The sequence below is a fragment of the Pelobates fuscus genome, chromosome 9, assembly GCF_036172605.1.
Source record: "Pelobates fuscus isolate aPelFus1 chromosome 9, aPelFus1.pri, whole genome shotgun sequence".
Classification (NCBI taxonomy): domain Eukaryota; kingdom Metazoa; phylum Chordata; class Amphibia; order Anura; family Pelobatidae; genus Pelobates; species Pelobates fuscus.
In genome coordinates this window covers 142,662,553-142,688,843 of record NC_086325.1, presented here as the reverse complement: position 1 = coordinate 142,688,843, position 26,291 = coordinate 142,662,553, and the positions used below count along the sequence as shown (strand labels likewise).

Sequence of the window (26,291 nt, the reverse complement as noted above, 5' to 3'; positions counted from 1 at the left end):
CATGTAGAGGAAGGTAATAAATTGTATGTTGGGGGTTCTATACCTCCCAACATTTGGAAGAACTAATTTAGGATAGGGGTGTGTCACTAGGGACTTGGCAGTGCTCTATGCTATCCAAATTCTCCATAAAAATTGGTCTTTTCATCTGCGCAAACCTCCCAAGTGTCCCTATTTTGGACCCAAGTCCCTCTTTTCTAAAGACTTCATATTATTATTGTGTTTGTGTGTATACCAGGGCTCCACAGCAATAATACTCCCAGTAATGTGCCTGTAAACTACAATAAATGTGTTTGAGAAAGCTGTTCTATATTATATTTTAGTTGCATAAATTATTAGCGAGTTATTTTCTCAGAATAACCCTCCCCTGAGCACATCCCCCACTCACACCCCTAAATTGAGTCCATATGAAATGTTTAGGTATGTCCTAGCATGCATGCATGTCATTCTAACTAGTTAATCCCACTCAGAGTAGCCTGTGGTGAGAAGGCTCTTGATGCACGCTTGTATGGGCACAATTTGAATTCCACAGACCCACCTGTGCTCTTGTGCTTGTTGAAACTTTTTACATGTGAAGAGCGTCCCCTCTTTTTTATTTTTTATTTATCATTTTACAAAAAGAGCAGATTTCAATAGAAATTGGCAATTTTATAAATTAAATGGACTCTATAGTCACCAAAACAACTTTAGCTTAATGAAGCGGTTTTGGTGTATAGAGCATGCCCCTGCAGTCTCACTGCTCAATTTTCTGCTATGTAGGAGTTAAATCACTGTGTTTGTACAGCTCTAGTCATGCCTCCCTGCATGTGACTTGAACAGTGTTTCTAAACACTTCCTCAAATTAAACTTTGATATGCCAGAGCATGAAATAAAAACTTCTAAAGCAAGTTAACATACGATTGAAAATAAACCATTTTTTTTTTTTACCAATGCAGGCTGTTTCACTCAGTCAGGGGAGGTGTGATTAGGGCTGCATAAAAAGTACATCACTTGTAAATGGCAGAGATGGAGCAGTGAGACTGCAGGGAATTGACTCTGTCTATGGAAAATTCCACCATCTCGCGGGATTCTCCATAAACCCCAATGCTGTACTTGTGGCAGAGCTTCCGATGCAGTACCTCCTCCCAGTCCGCTTCCTAACCGCTTGCGGGACCCTGGAATACTTCAGCCCCAGTCCAGCAGTCGCTTGAGCTATTTTCTTAAAGGCAGGTATTGTCTCATTTGCCTGTTCCTCTACAGTCCTTCTTCAAGGCAGGTATGTGTCTTTATAGACACTTCCGGCTCTCAGGTCTACCTTTTTTTTTGCCCCTGGGCTAGAGGCATTGTGAAACCAGCCATCAGGTCTAAAGACTCTGTCAATGGGATCCTTAAAATACACACAGGACACCCCGTTTAAAAAGGAACAAACATACTCTGCTTTATTTTTCTCTGGATAAGTCCATATGCTCATTACACTTAGATTGCTGTGACAATAAATTACAAATAGGAATACAGATATGTGGTCCCAATGCTACAGTGTTCCTTTAAAGGAACACTATAGGGTTAGAAACATGTATTCCTGACCCTATGGTGTTAAAAAAAAAAACCTCTTGCCACCCGAAATATAGTAAATTTTACTTGTATTCTAGTCTGCAGCTGCTGGCTCTGTCTCTACCTGCAAGTTGTCTGCAGACATCATCAGAAGTGTTTCTCTGAGCCAATAACAATGCTTTCCAAATAGATTGGCTGTCAAGAGACTGTCAAGGAGGCAGATCAGGGCAGAGCCAGCACAAGTCAAACACAACCCTGTTAAATCAGCATTTCCTCATAGAGATTAATTGAATCATCTCCATGAGGAAAGTTCAGTGTCAGCATGCAGAGGGTGGAGACACCGAATAGCAACACTGCCCCAGGAAGAACCTCTAGCAGCCATCTGAGGAGTGGCCAGTGGTATCACTAGGCTGTAATGTTAACACTGCATTTTCTCTGAAAAGACAGTGTTTACAGCAAAAAGCCTGAAGGTAATGATTCTACTCACCAAGTGCAATAAGCTGTAGGTGTTCTGTTGACTATAATGTTCCTTTTAACGTTATTAACCACCAAATAAGTCAGTCTTAGAAGATATGACCGCCTTTTATTTAATACCATCTACTACAAACTGCAATATCCTTCCTCAAAACTTCACCCTGAGGATGACTTTTGCCCCAATGCTTCACACCAGCATAACAATACAAATAAATGAAAGAGAGGGAGGGGGGTGGGGGCAACATGCTTTCGTGCTAATTCAAGACTACATAGCAGATTCACTCCTTGCTTGCCACCATACATATAGACCATATTTCTTAATGTCTGTGGCTTTTATACTTTTATTGGCATTATTTCCTGAAATGTTGTAATGTACTCATCCACAACACTAATTGAATTCTTGGAGAGGTTCATTGCCAGGCCATTGGGAGATTAAAGTAAAGGTTCAAACTGAGGGAAGGAGCTTTGCGATTACAGAGGGATCTAAATATTTCAGGTACATTATATATTGAGGGATATCCGTTTTATTGCCTCGGTCTGATCTTAAAGGGGAATAAGAGCATGTGTGTTTTGTGTTGTCCATTATCACATATTCTTTGTCTATAAACGTTTCAGTTGATATCAGTTGTTCATTGGAATCTGTGAAGAGGAAAATCATTGCATTCCGGAGAACCAATTAAAGTGGGAAGTAATTCTCGATGGATGCATTAAGGAGTAATGGGTGGAAAATAATTACAAAAGTCATCCCGGAGAGAAATGTATTTCACACTTCTTAGAATGGTTCTTGGTTTGTATTGCTGCTTAGTGAAACGTTCTTCTCCTCCTCAGCCTATGACTAAGTGCTGCTAGCAATACGAACCACATTGGCCCAGTTTTTTTCCTGCCACTTGCCATATTGTGTATCCACTTACGGATCTGTAAAGATACACAAAGGAGTAATTTGAGATTCTTTCTCCAGTGGTGGTTGTGGTGGTTTTTATTTTTTGTTCTACTTCTAAAAGTGCTGTCCACAGGGTTTCCAGCTTCCTAAATATAGTATTTAAAAAAATATGTAAAAAGCTAACCAATAAGCATTTTAAAGGGAGACTCCCTGCTGGCTTTGACTTGCCTTTTTAAGCATGATGAGATAATTCAGTAACAAAGGAAAAAAGGAAGTGGTTGAATTATCAGCCAGTTCTGGCCCTTCCTTTGTAATATGCATATCACATGAAATGCGTTGTCCAGTATTCATCAGAAGTTTAATTCATGCAGCAACTACACTGTGCTCCATTGTTGCCGTGGAGGGGACCAGAAGGCCTGTCTATTGGGAAATTAATTCTACTTGTCTGTATCAATCCTTGTTTTTGTTTTGTTTTTTTGCTTTAAATCCCTACATTTGCTAGCTTTCCTTCTAGCACAACATTTAGATTAAATTGCATGTTCTTTAGTTTGAGCACAAGTCATATGTACATGGACAAATAATGTCTAATACTAATAAGTAATAATTTCTGGCCCACCACTCGTCCTATATCTCTACGTGTTTCGTGGTTTTATTATTTCCCACTAAGTCTTGGCTACGCCATACCATTCCTCTCCCCATATTGACCACATACCCTTGTTCATGAAACCTAAATACGTCTAAATAATTGATCCTCACAGTAGAGTGAGCCAGGCTTGCATTATTAATCAGGGTAGCAGCATGAAAGCGGGTCATGGGTTCTTGCTTCTGTGAAAAGCCATAAAAATATATCGAAGGGTGCAGGGCCAGCCATAATGGACCTCCAGGGAAATCTTAGTTGGTGGACCCCGATAAATAAGCTTCTTGACTTGGTGAGCACATATTCTAATATTTTATAATATTGTAATGCTAATTATAGGGGGAAAAACGATGACAAATCCAATTTTACTTCTGAGACTGTGAAGTCTCTGTAGTTTTACAAAAATGTATTATTTGAAAAAATGTTTTTACGAACAAATCTCCTGCCCCAAATTGATGTAGGCGTTATGGGTTTTTTTTTTTTTTTTTTTTTTATCGTAATGTTTTTAAATATTTTTTCTTTCTTTCAATTTTTTGCCTTTTTCTTTCTTTTAGACATATAGAGAGTACATAACACTGATCATTCTATTCTGGGAATATAATGCCATTGAGAAGTCCTGGACACATCATAATTAACTGAAAGACGAGTGATTAATGTCTCCAGAACCCAAAGATGACACTACCCCTTCTATACCTTACTGATCTGTATCTTCTATATTAAATGTTATTTTTAGAGGCAGTGTAAGGGTTGGTGTAGTTTTTGGGCTAAGGAGAGCGTTTAACTGTAAGGGCAGCACTGCAGCAAAAATGTCCCAGTGTGTCTCAAAGCTGCCCTAGATTATTGGGAGTTAGGAGGGCTACAGTCCTGGATGCAGTTGTTGGACAGGAGTGTGTATTCTCTGGCAAACCGGTCATGAATAATCCCAAACAGAGTTACCGTGATCTGTGTATTTTATTTGTTTAGCAGTTCTAATAGAACTCTCTTATCTTATCGCAATTTTAACAACTGATCAGGGCTCAGAGCGATGTATATTTAGACATACTAGCACACAAGAAGTAGAGTGCCTTACCTGAGGACTTTAGCTTAACATTTGCGGCACAAGTGCTACATAAGACTTGTACGTGAGCTTACAATCCCTAAAGCCAAATAAGCATTAAGACAAAAGGTAGAAGAGACGAAAATCCATCAAAAAATATTTTTCACCAAACCATTTATGAACAATGGCCGCCCTTTCAGGACACCTTCCTTTCTTCCTTCCTTTTTTTTCCCCCTGCGTATATTACAGCTCTAGTGTGTTATACAAAGAAAGCAAAGCAGGTATTTAATAGATTTTTATCACATGCCCTTTTTAAATACTGTATTAACTTTAGAAGAAGCTCCCATATTTACCTGGGCCAAGGTTCCTTCCTTGTTACCCTAGGATCGTAAATGAAGTGCCAGAGTAGTGGCTTTTAGCTCCATATACCCACTTCTCGCTCCATAAATGAGGTTCAGTTAATGGCTAATCACACCTTTGAGTTGTGATAATGTTTTGGTATGTGCACATTCGTAGTTGGGGGCTGCCTGTTTTTATATTGAATTACAGAATTTGTTGGCACTATTTAAACCTAATAATAATAATAACTGCTTTCATCTTGCCACTATACGAAGAGGAAAATGTATATATCTGGCCAAACAGAAACACACATTTACCCAGACATGTGGATATTCTTAACGCAGTATGTAATTATTAAGGGATTATATTCTTCCTCACAGTTAGAACAGCTCTTTCATATTCGAGCTGTGGATCACAGTCTGTTCCTCTATGACTCACAGAAATGAAATGCTTATATGGGTGAATGGTATAGCCAAGGCTATCTGAGATACCTGCATACCAACGATTTTTATTTATTGAGTTCCCTGTACTCAAGTACCTATTATATCCACACAATTATATCCACCCTGTAAATAAAATAATGATCTTTTCTGCGTTCCAGATAAAGCAACCTGTTCCCAAATGTAAAATGTTTCTTGTATCAGTCCAGAAAACAGAGATTGATATTCTGCAGTGACAGATCTGAATTGTGTTAAGCGCTCCCTCCCTCCTGGCCTCATTTATTGATGCACAGGACAGTATCCGCTTGTTCATAATGTTCTATGAGTCATATAGCGTCTCTGAATTACAGACTCCATATTAAACATCACACTGCGAATGTCTGGTAATAAAATGTAGAAGCCGAGAGGAACAAAGGTTTCCTACCGGATCCTGAAAGGTTATTATGGAGGCTAACAGAAATCCGGATAGTAGTCTAGATCTCTATATATGGTTTAAAGCAGGGGAACACATTATCAAACAAAAAAATGGCTGAAAAAGGCACACCTATATCTCCATTATGTATGTCAATATGCGTGCTCTGCATGTTTTTACTGCAACAAGAATCTCCAGCTTTCTAGAGAGTAATAAGATTGGCAAGAGATGCAGAAAAAATAAATCCGTCCCACCTGAATTCAATGTTGGGCTGTGTCTACAGATCAAATTGAAATCATGGCCAGATATCATCTGTATTTATTGTTAAGCAATTGATTTCATTGAGATTTTTAATTTTCTTGTGTAATGGGTAATTCTCAGGTGAAAACCACCGCACCTTGCTCTAAATCCTGTCAATTAATCTTCATGAAATCTATGTTGTGATGCTTCAGACCCATTTTATTCAAGTGATTTTTAATTGGTGTGATGCTTGTAACAATTTAACGTCTGTCTCGCTTTTATTCCAGTTCACTGAGGAGAAGCTTGGTCAGGCGGAAAAGACCGAGTTAGATGCCCATTTTGAAAATCTCATGTCCAGAGCTGACATCACCAAGAACTGGACCGAGAAGATACAGAGACAGACGGAGGTCCTCCTGCAGCCCAATCCTAGTGAGTACAGCTTGCCTTATTTAAAGGGACACTATAGTCACCAGAACCACTACAGCTTAATGTAGTGATTCTGTTGTCTATAGCATGTCCCTGCAGACTCCGCAATGAAAACGGTGCCTTTTCAGAGAAAAGGTAGTGTTTACAATGCTGCTCAGTAACACCTCTAGTTGCAGTCACTCAAATGGCCACTAGAGGTACTTACTATCTTAGTGCTGCGATCTATGCAGCACTGGAGTTCAGTGTCTCCACGCCGTGCATGGAAGCGCTGAATGCTCCCCGTAGGGATGTATGGGTTCAATGTATCTCTAAGAGGAGATGCTGATTAGTGAAGTGTGGCATTTTGCTGTGCATACGCAATAGCCTCCCAACGCTTTTCTACTTGAAAGCATTGAATTGGCTGAGATCATCAAGATTGATGATCTCAGCCATGGAGGCAGTGTAAGCCGCAGCGAGACCAGCGTGGCATTGGAGAAATTGTACGTTTTTAATACCTTTTTATCTCCGGTCACCTAAACCGGAGCACTTTAGTGTTAGGAATACATGTTTGTATTCTAACACTATAGTCTTCTTTCAAGCTACCTGGTTACAAATATCATGTATGGTCTCTTTAGGTGAGTGCACATTCCATGGTGTAACTATTATTGTCTGAAGATGTTGCTCAAATAGGGCTGTACATTTTAAGGGGGCTAAAGACTCTTCGGTCTGCTGCACATTGCAAGGTTTGTAATGGGCAGTTGGGAAATTTTGTCATTATTTCCTTTGAGAAGGTCATTGTCGATGTGCTATAGGTCCAGGTCTATGTTCCCTCAGGATGGCTGTCTGTGTTTTACCTGAACTTTTCTTAAAGGACCACTATAGGCATCCAGACCACTTCAGCTTAATGAAGTGGTCTGGGTGCCTGGTCCAGCTAGGGTTAACCTTTTTTTCTATAAACATAGCAGTTTCAGAGAAACTGCTATGTTTATAAATGGGTTAATCCAGCCTCTAGTGGCTGTCTCACTGACAGCCGCTAGAGGGCTTGCGTGCTTCTCACTGTGAAAATCACAGTGAGAAGACGCAGCGTCCATAGGAAAGCATTATGAATGCTTTCCTATGAGACTGGCTGGCTGTGCGCGTGGCTCTTGCCGCGCATGCGCATTCAGACGAAGAGGAGGATAGCTCCCCGCCCGGCGCTGGAGAAAGAGGTAAGTTTAACCCCTTCCTCTCCATCCAGCCCGGCGGGGGGTCCCTGAGGCTGGGGGCACCCTCAGGGCACTATAGTGCCAGGAAAACGAGTATGTTTTCCTGGCACTATAGTGGTCCTTTAAATTGCACAACTTACCAGACCCATCTTTCCCATTCATCTATATTTTCATCTAGCAACGTTCTGCTTCTTGTAGGTGCCAGAGTTGAAGAGTTTTTGTACGAAAAGCTAGACCGGAAGGTTCCCTGTAGAGTGAGCAATGGTGAGCTGCTTGGCCAGCACATGAATGATGCAGCAAATGATTTTGGACCAAGCTCACCATATGGTGAGTATTGTGAAATAAGCTTTCCTCTACTTTATCTCCTTTTAAATGAATATTATACCTGCACTAGGGCTTCAATCAGACATTCATGTTATATGAAAAAACATTTAGAACATTAATCTATACACCATGATTAACCATTAAATTCACCCCTCAAGCACACTGGCAATTAAATGCAACATGAACTCTTGTCCTTAACCCCTTAAGGACACATGACATGTCTGACACGTCATGATTCCCTTTTATTCCAGAAGTTTGGTCCTTAAGGGGTTAAGAGGACAGACAGTCTGACATATGGGGGGACTGCATGGTTCTACTAAACATGGAAGGAGCTCACTGCTGTGTAGCTAAACGTGGCAGGATTCTTCATAAAAGCCTCTTAATACTGCATTTCCCAATCTGTAAGTAATTGTGCTTTAAAGACAACAGTTTTTTAATATAATATTCATCATGTTTTGAACGGAGATATATATATATATATATATATATATATATATATATATATATATATATATATATATATATATATATATATATTTTTTTTTTAATTATATGTAAAACGTGAGAATAACTTATCCCTACATTTAGTATACGGCCGGATCCTTCAGCCATATGCATGCACCTTGGGTCAGACAGTGTTAGAAAACCAACAGTTAGTCTCTATTATCTATCCTGTCTCACTCCCTGCACAGAAGTAGGGAAGACCATAGAGACTGTCCATTTTCACACACTGTCTGACCCAAGGTGCATGTTTATGGCTGAAGGATCCTGTCGTATATTAAAGGTAGGGATGAGTATTTTGCTTTTTAAAAATGAATTATTACATATACTTTCATTATGAAAAAAATCTGTGTCTCTGGAAAGATCGCTGAAGAGTGCGCGATCTAAATTGCTATGCTAATGATACAGGCATTACAATTTTCCTGTAACTTAGTGATAGTTTTGGAGTTGCAGAATTAAAGGTCATGGGCAATGTCAACCTTGTCTGGTATTTATCCCGTTGCATATCCTGATGATTCATAGCCCTTTCCATTGCCACATCCAAGTCACGTCGATTGTATCTTCGTGCCAGGAATGTATTTAACATAATCCCAAATTGTATTCTACTCTGTACTATTTGAGAAATATTCCTCAAGACTCTCCGAAATCTTTTTTTGTATTTTTTGTCCATTCCTTGGCATTGGCATCCAAGACTATTTTCTTCCATTCGTCTGCGAGGCTCTCCAGTACGGTATATGGAGGATATTTAGTTATGTATGGCTTAAACCAAGAAGTAAGTTTAACTGACAGGAGCAAGCTGAACAATCTACATGAAGTGCTCCTCGAGTAGGGAGACTGCCAAAATGTGACAAAAAGTAGAGCTTCCGCCCACCAACTTTTGTCAGTTTCCAACATCCATCGCAAGTGGCAGAGGCAGAACGTTTGCCCTAAAATAGTCAAATTGGAAATATTCTCCCTAGTCCCCTATATTTTCAGTTCTGCCATTTTTGCCTAATAAATTTGTAAAGAAAAGCACATTAGAAATTATTTTAGTTAATAAACCTGCTAGTGTTTAAAAATCCCCCCCCCCCCCAAATCCCTGATCATGTTACGTGACAGGCATGACGTACATTTAGAGAGACATTTAATTATTTTGCCCTGTCTTTGGCAGAATGTACATTAAACGTTAATTTCCCAGATGTGTTTTCTTTGGGCCACATGCTGCCAGCTCTTTTTCTAGCTGCTAGGACATAGCCGATAAGAATCGTGTGGCTGTAATAGGAGCCTGTAGGCAGACTATGTCCTTGCCTTAATTGCGTTGTGCTTACTGTGTGAGCTCTGTTGTCTTTTAATCTGATTCTTCAAACCTCAAAACAATGCCCTTTCCCTCCTGACAGCTTCCATCTAATTTAATCTTACTTTCCACCTCTAGGACAAACTCTCATCAAAGTTGGAGAAACGCAGAAGAAACTAGGAACTGCAGAACGAGACTTCATCCACTCTTCAACTGTCAACTTCTTGACCCCACTGCGCAATTTCCTGGAAGGAGATTGGAGAACGATTTCTGTAAGGTTTATTAATCTGAGTCTGGCCTCTATTTATGATCTTTACATGACATACAGATCTCATTTGTTTAAACGAACAGCTCAGCTACTTACTCCTGACTTTTGATCTTTATTCGTTATCTCCTCTACTCTATATCATTACTGGATGCTTACAGACCATCTGTAGACATCTAGTGGAGGGCCATACTGCTTGACCGGTTACAGACTTTAAGGTCTAATGTAGATTGCAAGGTCTAGGAAGGATTGCATTATGGGAATGATACTCCTACCCAGGGAGATAAACACTATCAATAAGAAATGTATGATGTGAATGAACACATGCATTGGTTTATGCAATAGTTTCTTTCACCTTCAACTTGTAACTCCTAATTTTATTAAAAAGTTTGCATTTATTAAAACTTAAAGGAACACTATAGGGTCAAGAACACAAACATGTATTCCTGACCCTATATTGTTAAAACCACCATCTAGCCTCCCTAAATATACTAAAATATTACTTTTATTCAATTCTGCAGCTGCTGGCTCTGCCTACATGGATGACATAATCAAAAGTGGTTCTCTGAGCCAATCACAATGCTTGCCCATAGGATTGGCTAAGACTGTCAAGGAGGAAGGTCAGGGGCAGAGCCAGCACAAGGCAAACACCGCCCTGTCCAATCAGCATCTCCTCATAGAGATGAATTGAATCAATGCATCTCTATGAGGAAAGTTCAGTGTCTGCATGCAGAGGGTGGAGACACTGAATGGCAGTGCTGCGCACTGTGCAGCACTGCCCCAGTAAGCACCTCTAGACGCCATCTGAGGAGTGGCCAGAGGAGTTATCCCTAGGCTGTAATGTAAACACTGCATTTTCTCTGAAAAGACGGGGTTTACTGCAAAAAGCCTGAAGGGACTGATTATACTCCCCAGAACAAATGCAATAACTTGTAGTTGTTCTGGTGACTATAGTGACCCTTTAACTTTATTAACCACCAAATCAGTCAGTCTTAGCTCATCTGATCGCCTTTTATTTAATACCATCTACTACCATATCCTTCCTCTATGAGGGAAGTTCAGTGTCTGCATGCAGAGGGTGGAGACACTGAATGGCAGCGCTCGTTCCCCTCTGATGAGCTAAACAGGCGAAACGCGCGTCAGGGGTGCTTCACTCACACTAGCAATCTACCGAACAGTGTTACCAGACAAGTTAGGGATCTTTTCGTGAAGGTTACCCATAATTAGGATGAGTGGATGAGTCTTCAATGAACTTTGGAACAGCCAGATAACACCAAGGGCAATATTACCAGCACTCTGCATTCACAGGACTGCTTAGCAACTAAAGCAATGTATGCTTTTCATTGAGTACACTGCCTTTGTTCTGTATAATTGGGGGGAGGCTTGGATAACGGTTAGTACAGGGCGAGTTTTTTGCTGGTATAATGCCCTCGAAGGCATGATAGGGGGAGATAGTTTCTACCTGGAATATTCCCCCTGCCCTGTACCCACTGATTCTCCCTACCATACCTGGGGGCTGCGATAGTCAATGAATGTCATTTATACTGCACAATTTGTTATGTTGTGATGAGAATGTAAACAGCAATTAGGGACCTACCTTACTATACACTCAGCGTCTATACTTGATACTATGCATCGGACTTAACATTGTAGCAGGTTTCAGTGACATTATTGTGATTATGCACTGTTGCAGACCTTATCATTGACAGAAATTGCGCAACTTCTGTTATAATTTTTTCGGTTTGTAACCGTATAATGAGCTCTGTAGCAGTTTATCTAGTGATACCTGTGTTAACCCTGTACAGCCACAGCGTGGCTAATCTTTATACTTACCCCATATTACTACTGATATGAAGGATAGTTTATGGTTTACGTATAGTACATAGGGTATGCATGGGGGGACATTGCGATATTAATATCTCCACTCAATGTGGGCTCATCACTAAATCTTAATTGCAGCCAGATCAGTATACTTTTGCCGTAGTACCATTGTAATACTGTGACAAATCAGCTAATATCATTTTACCCTCTAATCTCTACACACAGCAATATACCACGGCTGTGAAAAAGTTGAGTGCGAGACTGTGAAATCAGTTGGGCTAACCTGCACTAGTTCTGCATTTTGCACCTTGCAAGATTATGTGTACAGTCCATCCTCTGATTACTAGTATTAAGGAGCTTATTATTCATTGCACCAGATCACCATAGATATAGAGCTCTGATACCTTCTACCTATACAGTAGTTTGCAGATCCCGTATCTTTACAATAATGCATTAAGGTGCCAGTCAAGCGATATTTATTTTTATGTCTGTCGTTTTTGTCTTTGTATAGTACTATTTTTATACTTTTTTGCCTGAGGGTTATCTTGTTCTTCATAGTCCACCAATTGGACTTTTTAGCCAATTTATTAAATGTGAAGTTTTACAAACATATTCTTCACTGAACTGTTTTTTTTAGTCATATCTGTATCTAGTTGCATCCTCCATCTTTTCTTGTTGTGAATGGCAGCACTGCTCACTGTGCAGCACTGGCCCAGGAAGCACCTCTAGCAGCCATCGGAGGAGTGGCCAGTGAAGTGATCACTAGGCTGTAATGTTAACACTGCATTTTCTCTGAAAAGACAGTGTTTACAGCAAAAAGCCTGAAGGAAATGATTCTACCCACCAGAACAAATGCAATAAGCTGTAGTTGTTTTCGTGACTATAGTGTCCCTTATAATATATTTTTTATGTTATGTACATTGAATTTTTACATTTTTTAGAAAAAGCTTTATCTTGTTGAGCAGCCATGTTGGGTTAGACTGTTGCTCACCAACTGTTCCTCTACCTAACTTGCCTGCTGTTGTGATTGATCAATGCACTCTATTTGAACTTGCAGAAACAAACAAGTTAGGTTGAGCAGCAGTTGCGTAGATAACCGTAGAGTCTAATGTAACATGGCTGCACAGCCAGTTAAATTTTTTTATTTATTTTTTTTAAATCAATATCATTAAGAAAAATAATCATCACGTTTCATTAGATGTAATACATTTTTGTTACCCTTTTATTTATTTTTATTATACAATTGATCAGATTATCCCTGCATGTTTGTTCTGTACCAAATGTTGCCCTTCACAATAGACCATGATTTTTGTATTGCTTGAACGTTCAAAACTCAAACTGTTAATTAAAAAGACAGAAAATATTTGCCATGCCCCATAGAACACACTAGAAAAAATAAAGCCTTCACCAGAGAAAGAAATATCTGGCTTTATTAAGTTATCCAGGTCAGGAGGAATAGCCAAAATGAAACCTTTAATGCGTTTGAAACTGTACTTGTCCTTATTCGTAAGCTTCGAGACACTATTCTAAGATCAAGGGGAAACTGGACTAGCAACGTGTATGTGTTCAGGACAAGTCAGCATACAGTGCATAATGAGGCTGCTGTTAACATTCAGGCTGTGCAACGTGTGCTTGTAATTCTGGTACGTGACCTTTAAAATAGGTTTACAGTATAAAAAAAGAGAAAATGTGTCAGAGAGGAGGAGTGATTTTGTAAAGCGATTTTTAGGTTTAAATTGCATTGTTTGACACTCAAAGACAAATTTAGAAAGAGGCTTACATTCTCTTTCCCGAGAAAATGATTTCCATTTCCAACCTTCAACTAACGTGACCCCTCTAGATGGGAAAAGTTTTTTGAGAACTTTTGTGCTAGACTTAAAATGGTTCCTTGCTTAAAACTTACCTACAGGTCTTTTTCGCCAAAGTGAGTCCATTCAAAATAAGTTTAAAATGTTACATTAAAGTAGTCCAACTTGAATAGCTGATTTAGATCATTTTTCCAGTTTGGCGATTTTGACCTTAGATTTGAATAACACTGCTAGAGTAGTACTCACGGGTAAATGAGGGCAAAAAACTCCCATGTTTCATGAAAAAGTCTCTTTCCATTGATTCTATAAAATACCATTTATTTTATTTCCCCCCCCTGAGTGCATTATGGAGAATACAGCTCCTGTATCAACATTCACAAATTGTATTCATTTCTAAACTTCTCTAAATGTTGTTTACAGAAGGAAAGGAGGATTCTCCAGAACCTCCGCTTGGATCTGGATGCCTGCAAAACACGCGTGAAGAAAGCCAAAACAGCCGAAGCAAAAGCCGCGGTAATGTCTCCTCCTCGGGCTGGGACTCTTGCATGTGATTGAGTTTAAAGGGAGGGGTGATTTGACATGGGTAAAACCATTGACATTTCTTTGGTTTGATGCCTCCCCTTTTCATCTGTTCATGTCAGCCACATTTGATGATTCTTTCTTTCAAATTTTTTTTTATAATTGTATTTATATTGTTTTGTGTGTGGTGGGGGGGGGGGGGAGGGGGGGGGTTCTGGACAGCAGCAAAATAAAAAAGGCATAGAGAAGGAAGTTCCACACATAGAATACTTATTTCGTTCACGTTTAGTCTTTGAGGACCTGATGGGTGTCTGGGATATTGCTCTGACACTCCAGTGGTTTTCTCGATAAATTCAGATTGAAGGCCCTAAATGTAAATGTCTGAAAACACGACCATGTCAGTGTGTTGTTTGTACCCCTGTCAGGGCTATTCCCCTAAAAGTGAACTGTTGGAAACTCAAAGTTTTTTTTTTTTTTTTTTTTGGCAACAAAGGGCGAACTGAAAACATTTCGCTGTGTTTTGTCAGTTTGTCTAATTTTGCCTAAAACTGAAAATTTACATCTGAATTTCCAGCAGTTTAACACTTCGTGTGTGTGTATGTTTGATGTCTATTATTTATTTTTGTTTGTTTGGTTTATTTTTTCCTCCTTTACCCTTCCACAGCGTTTTTTTTTTTCTTTTCACTAATATTTTCTTTTTACTTTTTTTTTTTTTTTTTAACACTACACCTGTTACTAACCTTGTGGTCTTTCTTTCTGTTTTTTATTTTTTCCCTGTTTTTGTGTAATTTGCTCAGTTCGAGGGGGATGTGAGTATTTGGTACTGAGGATGCTGCTGTGAATTATTTCCTTTATTTTCTCTGATACTGTTTGCCCACTGTCTCTGTAACAAACATTGCCTGGAGGGAGTTACACCTCATCTGCTATATTTGCTGGCCCAATCCAATCATAGTGTGATTAGGAGTATGTGTGGTTCTGCAGAGATATCAAACCTGTGTGTTTGTGCATGTGTGTGTTTATAAATCTAGAAATATACCGGGTTCAGAATTTCAAGCCCTCATTTTTAAGCCAGGCCTAAAAGTTAATATTCAATCATTTGAATATGACTTTTTGAGGTATGTATATGTGTGATAGCACATACAAGGTATGTATATGTGTGATAGCAGAGGTGTATTTGTGTGTAGAGCCTGTGTGTGTAATCACTATGTACACTTTCTGCACTATTTTTCATTTAACCTCTCCAGAGTCACCAGACTTCTTTTCCCCCCCCCTTATTCTAGTGTCAGCAGGCACTCAACCATAGCCCACTCTCTACCCCCACCTCAAGTAATTAGCCCATTCTCCTTCCCCCCCTTATGTCTGTGCCGGCAGCCCTCTCTCTTCCCATTCACCAGTAATGGCAGCTCACTCTCCTTCCTCCTCCCCGTCCCCCTCCCCCGCCATCTCTGTGCCAGCAGCCCACTTCACCAGTAATGGCAGCTCACTCTACTTTCCCACCCCCCCATAGCTCTTAGCCGGCAGCCCACTCTCTTTCCATTCACCAGTGATGGCAACCCACACTCCTACCCCTTAACTCTATGTCGGCAGCTCCCCTTCCTTCAAATATCCCTGTGTCGGCAGCTACTTCTGCCTTCCTATTTGGCTCTAAGTCATACAAAGAGCTATGCTGAAGAATAGCTCCATGCTGCTGTTACTATGAACAGAGGCTCTGATCTTAGAGACAGTAGGACCTGACTCCCCTCCACCCAGTCAACAGGGCTTTTTTCCACGAATCACGAAAGAGCGGTTGTGGAAATTTCCTATGTATCACATGTGTTTTGCCCTTTTAAAAAATAAAAATAAAACATTCAAAATGGACTACTGGTAAAAATATATTTTCATCCTATGTTTAATCCCCTCACTAACTAAAGTTACCTATGGAATATATTGGCACATTTGTGAGTGGACAGGGGTACTTTAGTGGTAAACTCTGTTGTTGCGTTATGTGTTTATTTTCCCGACCCATTTCATGGAAAGGATTGCTTACAGACAGGTGACCCCCTGTTAACGTTTGTCTGTTGTACTGAGCATCATAAAATATTCTTATTATGTAAAAACATTATTTGCTATGAATGCATCCTGACTCGTGAAGTTAAACATGTATTCCTGACACTATAGTTCTAAATGTGCCGTTTAGGCCCACTGGCCTCCCTCTTGCCCACATTAAAAAGGTGTTATAAACTCCCCATATTTCTATCCCTGCGTGGGTCTTGTTGCAGCTGGCTCTATCTCTTTGGCTAAGATCATTATATTTGACGATCTCAGCCAATCCAATGCTAAACAAAATGCCAATCTGCTCCAATCAGCATCTTCTCATAGAGATGCATTGAATGAATGCATATCTATGAGGAACGTTCAGCGCCTCTATGCAGGGAGTGGATACACTGAATGTCAGTGCTGCCCAGGAAGCCCCTCTAGTGGCCGTCTGAATGACTACCACTAGAGGTCTTCCTAGGCAGCAATGTAAACCCTAACTTTTCTTTGAACAGGCAGTGTTTTATATTAACAAGAATGCAGGGACAGGCCAGAAAAACTACATTAAGCTGTAGTTGTTCTAGTGACTATAGTGTCCCTTTAAAGGGAAACTCCAGTGCCAGGAAAACAATCCGTTTTCCTGGCACTGCAGGTCCCCTCTCCCTCCCACCTCCCAATCCCCGGTTGCGGAAGGGGTGAAAACCCCTTCAGTCACTTACCAGAGGCAGCGATATCGCTACTTCTTCCTCCTCCGCCGCTCCTCCTCTGCATTACGTCGGGCGGTGGGCGAGACTGATCCCACCCACCGGCCGAGGAGACCTAATGCGCATGCACGGCAATGCCGCGCATGCGCATTAAAGCTCCCCATAGTAAAGCATTGAAACTGCTTTTCAATTCTTTACTATGGGGAATTGAGCGACGCTGGAGGTCCTCACACAGCGTGAGGACGTCCAGCGACGCTCTAGCACAGGTTTTCTGTGCTATGAAGCAGGAAGTGCCCTCTAGTGGCTGTCTAGTAGACAGCCACTAGAGGGGGAGTTAACCCTGCAAGGTAATTATTGCAGTTTATAAAAAAAAACTGCAATAATTACACTTGCAGGGTTAAGAGTAGTGGGAGTCAGCACCCAGACCACTCCAATGGGCAGAAGTGGTCTGGGTGCCTGGAGTGTCTCTTTAATAGTGATTTATTTATTTTTTTATTTGGGGCAGTGGAGTGTCCCTTTAAGGAGTAGAAGAACTGGTAACCAATGGGGGATAGCAAAAGACTTATGCAACACCTATAGAAAAGTCTAACCTACACTTGGCTTGCAGCCACCAGAAGATTTGTTGGTTGCGACTTAGCTTTAGAGTTGGCTCCTGGAGAAGTATCCAGAAAGTGCCACCATGTGTAGAATTTTCAAGTCACTCCTGTATAACACCCTCACCACTACATCGCCCTGATGGTCCATTCTTAGAGGTCTGCCCCATAGGAGAACCTTGAGAATATGTGATTTCTATATACAAATTGATGGTTTTCCACAAACAATATTTCGAAATACCTAGTTTCTCTCAACCGCTTCTCCAGACAGCCAGGGGTGAAGAGCTACAGAACTGTATTCTTTAAAGAGAAAGACACACTTCCCATATCGACAAGTAACCAGCGGGTCATATTTAAACAGAATGTAGAAGTTAGAGTTCCACATTATCTGTCCAACCTTTTCATGGAAGTGATAAGCTGGAAGCATGCCCCCAATCCTCACATTGTATCATTTCCATCCAAAGTTGGACAGATTTTGGCAGAGAATGCGAAAGTCTAATTTGTCTAATTTGTCTAATTTCTCGAAAGAGCCCAATACTTCTGTTTGACAGAAAGTCAAAGGACAGAACCCAGAGACTTATTGTGATTACTTCAATGATCTTTAGTGGTTTAGTGGACAACTTTTATTGGTTCTCAAATGGTCATTAGGTACTCCAAGATTTTGGTATTAGCCAGTCAACCCTTTCCTATTCAATTTGTGAGAAATCTAAAATCCTTGCACCCGTGATGGATTTATTGTACTGATAGCTTTTATTTTTTTGTCTACACCAACTTGGGGGTCACAGATTGCCTGACTTTGGTGCTCTACTGAGCGATGTGTGATTAACTAAACCGTATGGCTTTTTTTTTTTTTTGGTCTCGTGTGCTTGTGGATCTGAGACCTCCCATGTTTCTCATCAATTAAGTTTGCTTTTGGATACTTTGTATTTTCATCCTGTGCGTCGTCCTGCTCTCTGCATGCGGTTGCCCTTTCTCTGCTAAGCTTTGGATGTCTGCATTGCAACTAATTAATCTACTCATTCTCCCTTTTATTTAATGTATCCCATGGTGCTTCTCCGTGTGACTGTGCGGAAAGACTGCTGTGACCGCGTCTAAAGCTGTATATTCTAGACATGGGTGGTGGTGGTGGTGGTGTTGGTAGAGAGATTAACCCCTTTAGTTATAGTTAAATGTGGATTACGCAATATCCCTCTGTTCAGAATGAAGATTGCGTGTGAATCTTGGATTGTAACTGTCTCATTTGTCCCGTTTATGGTGCAGGTCTGTGTAGACATTTCGTACACCTGAATTAATGACATTGCCTTTTGTATAAAGATAACCTCTCAAGGTCATTTATAAGATGATCAGATGATTATGATTCATGTCCCTTCCATATTTAGGACCAAGAGCTAGTTTGACCATTCTACCTGCTCCGTGGCTGTTCTATTTTGCGCATTATTTCCTGTTTTTTTTGTTTTGTTGGTTTTGTTTTCTGTGTGCATTTTGTGCTTGGTTTTCACACTCATATTCTTCCTGCATGACATGAACTCTGTTCCCTGCAGGCTTTGCCTGATTTTCAGGAGACCCGACCTCGTAATTACGTACTGTCGGCCAGTGCGTCAGCGGTAAGACTACCTTCCCCTACTTGGCCCTATACAATTTCTGCTCCTCTGGTTCAAAATCTAGTAAAGTTCAAGCAAAAAGAGACATTTTAGACCATTGATGGCCATTCAGTCTCAAGTGACATTGATAGCTTGTCCACTGCATTTAATTGATTAGTCCTTAAAAGTACAGCCTTTCCAGTCTCCTGTACTTCTCCAGTTAACAAGTTATTTCTGTCTTTAGACTGAGAAACAATTATCCAAATTCTACACAAATATGATATATACACTGCACATACAGATCTCTCTCTTTCTCTTGTTGCTCACCTTTAAGTTTAACGATGAATCAGGTTTTTATTAATTAAACGTACCCTGTTGTGATGAACTTGTTGTGGGTTGTTGGCATGCCATATGCACTCATGTGCCCACTAAACTCCATTGCAGTAAATTCTACTCCCAAAAGGTTCCATTCACTTGTGATTCTTATGGCTATTTTATAGAAGTGAATGGTCTTACTTCACTCATTAAATACTAATTTAATCATAACCTGCGTACTACAAGTGTTTGATTACTCTTTTTCTAGACTTCGCAGTTTTTAATGTTGACTTCCCTTGCCCTTCTGCAAATCAAGTCCCGTGCATGTACATTATCTTGAATTTTCATTCTCCAATATGCAAAATGATTAGTTTTACAGACCGCACCCCAGTAGTGAAATTTGACAGTGGCTCTTTGCACAGCAGATGGATGAAGTAGAAGTGACTAGGCTGATGATTAGGGCAGATTAGTTTTGAATGATGTAAGAATAGTGACACCTATTGACTAGACATGTCTACTTGTATTAGATTGGAGAGCAAGTTTTCCATTGCTTTGACGTCATGCAACCACTGGCTGCTCTCATTGACTAGTGCAGAGGTGAAGTATATGTCGCTGGCTTGTACGTTTCTGTTTGGCCTCTATTCTGCCAATCGTATCTTTGCAAGTATTCTTAGGACACCACTCCTACCATGAATTCATAATCTGCATTTATAGATGAAGCACAGGATTAAAAATCCAGTTTGGACACATGCGATCGAGCAAGCTAGTGGCTCAGAGAAGGACAGAACAAAGGAAGACTAGTACAAATACATGTTGCTCCTCAAACTGGCATTGACCCCATTATTCCCTTTCTCCTACATTTACCACCACTTCCCTATGCATCTGTGAAACATCACTTGCTGTTGTGTTTTGTTGAGTTTCCTCTGACGTGTCTGAGACTCATCTCTCCTGTTACTCTGTGACTGCAGCTTTGGAGTGACGAGGTGGACAAGGTAAGCAAGCCCAGAAATGCTTAGGAATAAGGTTTTGCTCTTTCTTTTTGCCACCTGCGGTAGTCTGGAGACCTTCAGCAGCTGGAGGAACCTGAAATAGTTTCATATGGGCATATACGTGTATAAAGAGGCCAACCAGTCAACTCTTCAGTTGGAGATCTATAATCCATATTCTACAGGTGGTTCATTTGGATTAATGTTATTTATGAACCAGTTGAGCAGCTTATATCCTTGATTCATTTACTTAGCACAATCCCGTTTGTCTGATGAGCCCTGTATGTGTTCAGTTCATTTAACAGTGATGATAAGACCATATCTGGATACCAGCCATCACAATGCAAGACAAAAATGGCCACTATCTTGTAACATTGTCTCTCCAACTGGAAAGTGATAGGTTGGCCCTGGCTGTTCTTAGCTATAGTATTGCTTCTTTCTTTTTCTTTTTTTTAATAGCGTTTTAGTGTTAAAACCTAGAACCTTTTCAATTTCATTTAGTTTTTTGTTTTTTTTCTGTCTCCTGCTTTTTACTTTACTCCGTTCTCCATGCAACAGTTTAACATCATAAAAATGTATTTTTGAAGGGAAGCAATCGTATATTTCCTAAGCATATCCACAAATGTAAGATTTAAGTGCATTGTTGATTTGAAGTTCAGGGCAACAATTTGGGATGTATTTAATAAGAGCTAATAGTTATGAAATTGGAAGGGATAGATATGCCACGCATTGTTATTTCTACTATTCCTGAATGTAGTAGAAGGTTTGGAGACTACGTTGTTTCAGCTGGATAAATCATTAGATGGAGTTCAATAATAATAATCATCGAGCTGGGTTGTATGTATAACGATAATTGTAGCACTTAGTCTTCTACCACGCTTTGATTTAAAGCGGTTTTGTTGATAAATAGTCTGTAACAGGGGTGCTCAAAAGGTAGACCCCCAGATGTTTTAAAAATACAAGTTCCATGATGCTTTGTCATTCGAAGGGCATTAACCCTTTGAGTTCCAGTTATGGCACTATTTGTGCTGGATATTATTTCTTATAACTCTATGGTAAATTATTAAACCATTGACTTTTTATTATTATTGAAAGTAAAAGTGTACTAACCAAACGGCAGCCCCTGTGGGGGTTAGCCACGATATACACTGAAAAGGATGTATTAAGTTCCACATTTTTACCAAAAAATAGCAGGTTTCCGTTATTTAAACGGTGTAAGTCTCCTTACTGTTTAGAGGGGTATTCACCAAGCCTTGAGGTTTAAAGTAGTTGGTGAAAATGATTGTGCTGCAGTCAGCTGACCTACTACCTCCCCCGATTATACTAGATCTTTGAAAGGATCCAGGTTATTTGCCACATGGAGATGATTGCAGGGAATGTATTGGTGTGTAAACGATTTTTTTTTTTGTCCTAATTTAAATCTGGTTTTTCTCCACAGGCAGAACATGAATTGCGAGTGGCACAGACAGAGTTTGATCGTCAGGCGGAAGTGACCAGGCTGCTCCTGGAAGGAATCAGCAGCACACATGTGCGTTCTGTTACAAAGTTATTTATTATTTTTATTCAAGAAGTATTTTTATTCACATCAATTTGCATCCATTTACAGTTAAAAATTAAAACATATTGCAGTATATAATGGCACACAATAATATTGCAGTATGACACTGTATTGTGGATAATCGCGAATGCCTGGGCGTAATTACAGAACTTATAAATAACCTTGCCTCAGTTTTGTTATGCGCAATCGACCCAATGAAAGTGAAATACTAAGATCACATCGATTTGCGTACACGTGCAGGAAGTAGCTTCAGCAGTAGGGCTCATTCCATCAAGTAGGCCCGATGCTTCAGAGTCCTCATATTTGTCGGGTCTTCAGCCAACAACTGGTCCCCCTATAATGTTTGCTTATTACCCCATTCAAATACATTAATTTGAGGGGCAGATGGTCGGTTTGTGAGCGGGGAAATCAAATGTTTATTCGTGCTCAGGGCCGGAGCTGCATGATGTGGCTTCCTTTTAGCTCGATGGTTTGGCCCCACACCCCCCAAAAAAAAATATTTTAAGCATTCCTTCTCATATCCCTTTTTGTTTTAATTAAAATCTTGATTTTAATAAAATTTTGAGTGAAATTAATTTTTCTCTTATACGTCATTCCCATAGAGGTAGAAATAACCAAATAGCCATATAATAATATATGGCTGCACACTTTTAGGGGTAGTGGTTTTGCATCTGTAAAAACTGAACAGCTGCTTCTGATAAGTATAGCTTCTAATCTAAACATTGTGCTGAAAAATCACCAACTAAAGTATAGTGAGAGTTGCTTGTTCTTTGTCCCAGTAAACATTATTACAGTGTTTACTAGGATGAAGAGAGCTGTGGAGGTATGTACAAAGCTTACTTACCTGCACTTGGAGAGATTTATGAGGCATCCTAAGAAGACGATCTCCCTGCAGAGTGCCACATGGACACATGCACTGTTTGCACAGATTTAACTAATTGTTTTTGTTGTTTATATTTTAACACCAGTAATAACTAACTTTTAGTTTATTTGTTTTTGTTATCAGTGAGTAAACTATAGTTTTCCTTTAAATTTAACTACAGACCTGAAGTTCCATCTACACCATTTGTGGGCATCAGGTCCACGTGACAAACTCAGGTCTCAGAATACATTTCTAGTTTAGTTTAGTTCCAGGTGGTCAATGTTTGCAGTTCCATTCTTGTGATGGAAATTCATATCCTGTAACACGTTCTATTTATTTTTCCTGCCTTCAGGTGAATCACCTCCGCTGTCTGCACGAATTTGTCGAGGCCCAAGCTACGTACTTTGCTCAGTGCTACCAGTATATGGTGGATCTGCAAAACCAGCTGGGCAGGTGAGAATGTTTTTGGAACAAAGGCTCTGTAACACCAGGGGGCAGTATAACTGGAGTATAGCAGAAATGTTAAAACAAAGCATTACACTTACACACAAATGGGAGCCATGTTGCCGAATGTCGCCCTTCCATCTATGCTTGTTAATCTACTTAAATGCTGGAGATCTGGTATTTTTATTCATCTGGTCTAAATCTCCTCTTCCTCATTTCATTTCCCATTAATACGAATATTTGAGAGACATCCATACCCCAAATCAGGGATCTGGATTTTCACTTGCCCATTCTCCTTTTGGCGAATGTGCCATGGTCCCTTCAGGACTCCAGTGGCAAGTAACTTTCAGGCCTAGATGATCGTGTAGGAGTTGACATTTTAAGCTCTGCTCCAAGCACTTGCCAGTGAAATAATTAGTAATATTGTATTTTTGTGTATTTTTTGGTCACTCTCCACTAAGCAACAATCATGAAGACCAACAAAAAAACACTCCAAGCCCCTTAACCATTACAGCTCAGGCACTTTTTAAAAAAACATGTGCTTTTTCTGACCATTGCTTTTAAAAACAGAAAATACTGCTGACATTCGCAAAATAGTGAGCGTTAGGGCAGATAAGACAATCCCACCAGAGGTGCATAACGATGGCTGTCAGAATTGGGAAAAGAAGGCAAGTGATTTCTTCACAATATACATGAATTTAAAAAAATTCTCAAACAGTGTATTGTAATTAAATTATATTGTTATTTTTCTTGACTGTATCACTTTAAACTCATAGTAGCATATCTGAATTTGTGAAAATACCTGTTTTAGGCCATGGAGTTAGGTAAATTTTAAGAGCAGGACACCCCATCCTACGTTTTATTGCTGTTAAGTGGGGTGTCCTCACTGAAGGCCATCTAGTGGAGGAATTGAGCACGTGCAGTTACAGGATATTCTGTACTGACTATCTCCATCCTGAAACCCTGTAAGGAAGGCAAAATAAGGGGTTGGTAATCGCTCGCTCACAAACCACATGAGACGAAATAACTAATTCTGCTTAGCAGGTAAATGGAGACATTTCAGACTTTTACTTTGTCATTCTATATTATTAAAGGATCACTATAGTGTCAGGAAAACAAACTTGTTTTCCTGACACTAGCATCCTTTGAATCCCCCACCCTTGGCGCTGAAGGGGTTAAAAACCCTTCAGTTACTTACCTTAATCCGGCGCTGGTGACCTCTCCTCCCCCACCGACAATAGCTCCCTAGTGGAGCGGAATGCGCATTCAAACAGTCCATAGGAAAGCATTTCTCAATGCTTTTCTATGGACGTTCTGCACGCTGAATGCAAATTTCACATCCAGCTTCGCAGAAGCGCCTCTAGCGGCTGTCAGGAAGACAGCCACTGGAGGTTGGATTAACCACTAATGTAAACATAGTAGTTTTTCTGAAACTGCTATGTTTACATGTAAAGGGTTAATACCTGGGGGACCTGGCACCCAGACCACTTTATTGAGCTGAAGTGGTCTGGGTGACTATAGTGTCCCTTCAAAACAGAGCTGATCATTATATTATTTTGCTATTGGAGAAATTGAAAAATGTATAACTGATTGGGGGGTAATGGGTTTACAAAGTACTCAGCATCTTAGACTGTATAAACATTCTGTTGTCTATCTTAGCTGCTCCCTTAGGTGAGTATTGCCTTCACTACGAGTTTGCTTTGCTTTCACACACAGTACGTAATTTAAAGGGACACTCCAGGCACCTAGACCACTTCTGCTCATTGGAGTGGGCTGGGTGCCAACTCCCACTACTCTTAACCCTGCAAGTGTAATCATTGTAGTGTTAACTCCACCTCTAGTGTCTGTCTACTAGACAGCCACTAGAGGGCACTTCTGCGTTTATAGCAAAGATTTTCTCAATGCTTTCCTATGGGGAGACCTAGTGCGTGGCATTGCCGCGCATGCGCATTAGGTTACCTCAGCGGGCAGGCGGGATCGGTCTCGCCCACCGGCTGACGTGATTACAGGGAGGTGCGACGCCGACCCGAAACCACCGCCGGCGGGGTCTCAGGTAACTGACCTGAAGGGGTTTTCACCCCTTCAGCTACCTGGGATGGGAGGTGGGAGGGAGAGGGGACCTGCAGTGCCAGGAAAACTGATTGTTTTCCTGGCACTGGAGTTTCCCTTTTACAATATTGTATTAATTTTGTACTAGTCCTAATTTGAGTTCTTTGGCATCCCAAGTGGATGGGAGTTATAGATCTCAAAGATGCCTATTGGAACATCCTGGTAGCATCAAGATTCTAGAACTCTGTACAGTTTGTGTGGAAAATTAATATTTTCCCATCTTTCAGCTCTATGGTGCTTCGTGAGGCTGACAAAAGCGGTCTCTGCCTTTTTAAAAAGCAGAGGTGTCTGCATGATATATTTAGATGACATTCTGTGGTCAAATGCCTGATCAGTTTTATAAATTAACATTAAAAAAATAATAAAAAATAAATAAAGTTTTGAGAGGGCTTCTGAACTAAACTACAGCAATAAAAGAACGGAAAAGAGCCAGGAACCGGCACCAAGCTATCACATACCTACATACGTGTGTGATGGGTCGGAAAAACAAAAAAACATATGGCGGATAGAGGCCCCTTTTGCCATGATATCGGTGAGATGCTGCGAGGCACTCAATGACAAACATGGGACAAAATGGCATCGGGAGACGAAGGTTCCTCATATTCCTCTGAAGATCTCTCTTACATCCCTGGGGTGGGGACCTCGAAAATTCAGCCATTGGAGCCAAAAGTCAGATCTCCAGCTGCCGGTGACCCGGTCACAGCTGCCCAACTTAAGGACATGCTCTCGGAACTGAGAGCTAATATAGCGGCAAATATGGCCCATTATAAAGTCGCCATAGACGGAGCGGTGCAAAAAATAACCCTCCTGGAGGTAAAGGCAGACACATAGGACTCACAGCTCACGGCTGTGGAACACGCACTGGCGGAGCTACAACAGAGGCAAAAAGCCACAGCGGACAGAATGGAAGCCCAGGAGGCGCACTAATTTGAAATTACAGGGCATCCCAGACTCTGTGAGCCCGACAGATTTACCACACTATATAAGACGCCTGCTTAATAACCTGCTGCCGCCAAAACAG

At 40.5% G+C, this 26,291-nt stretch overlaps 1 protein-coding gene across 6 annotated transcripts in view; it reads left to right on the top strand.

Moving 5' to 3' along the window:
* Nucleotides 1–26,291, top strand: part of SH3GLB2 (SH3 domain containing GRB2 like, endophilin B2) — a 54,707-nt gene that overhangs the window by 26,181 nt on the left and 2,235 nt on the right. For 4 of the 6 annotated variants that reach the window (XM_063432641.1, XM_063432639.1, XM_063432640.1 and 1 more), the window contains exons 2-9: nucleotides 6,273–6,414; nucleotides 7,794–7,922; nucleotides 9,832–9,965; nucleotides 14,008–14,100; nucleotides 18,958–19,020; nucleotides 20,280–20,303; nucleotides 21,736–21,825; nucleotides 23,070–23,170. In XM_063432641.1, coding sequence (XP_063288711.1) covers nucleotides 6,273–6,414; nucleotides 7,794–7,922; nucleotides 9,832–9,965; nucleotides 14,008–14,100; nucleotides 18,958–19,020; nucleotides 20,280–20,303; nucleotides 21,736–21,825; nucleotides 23,070–23,170 — 776 coding nt within the window. The remainder of the gene's footprint in view (nucleotides 1–6,272; nucleotides 6,415–7,793; nucleotides 7,923–9,831; nucleotides 9,966–14,007; nucleotides 14,101–18,957; nucleotides 19,021–20,279; nucleotides 20,304–21,735; nucleotides 21,826–23,069; nucleotides 23,171–26,291) is intronic. The other 2 variants (XM_063432643.1, XM_063432642.1) reach the window with 1 other exon arrangement.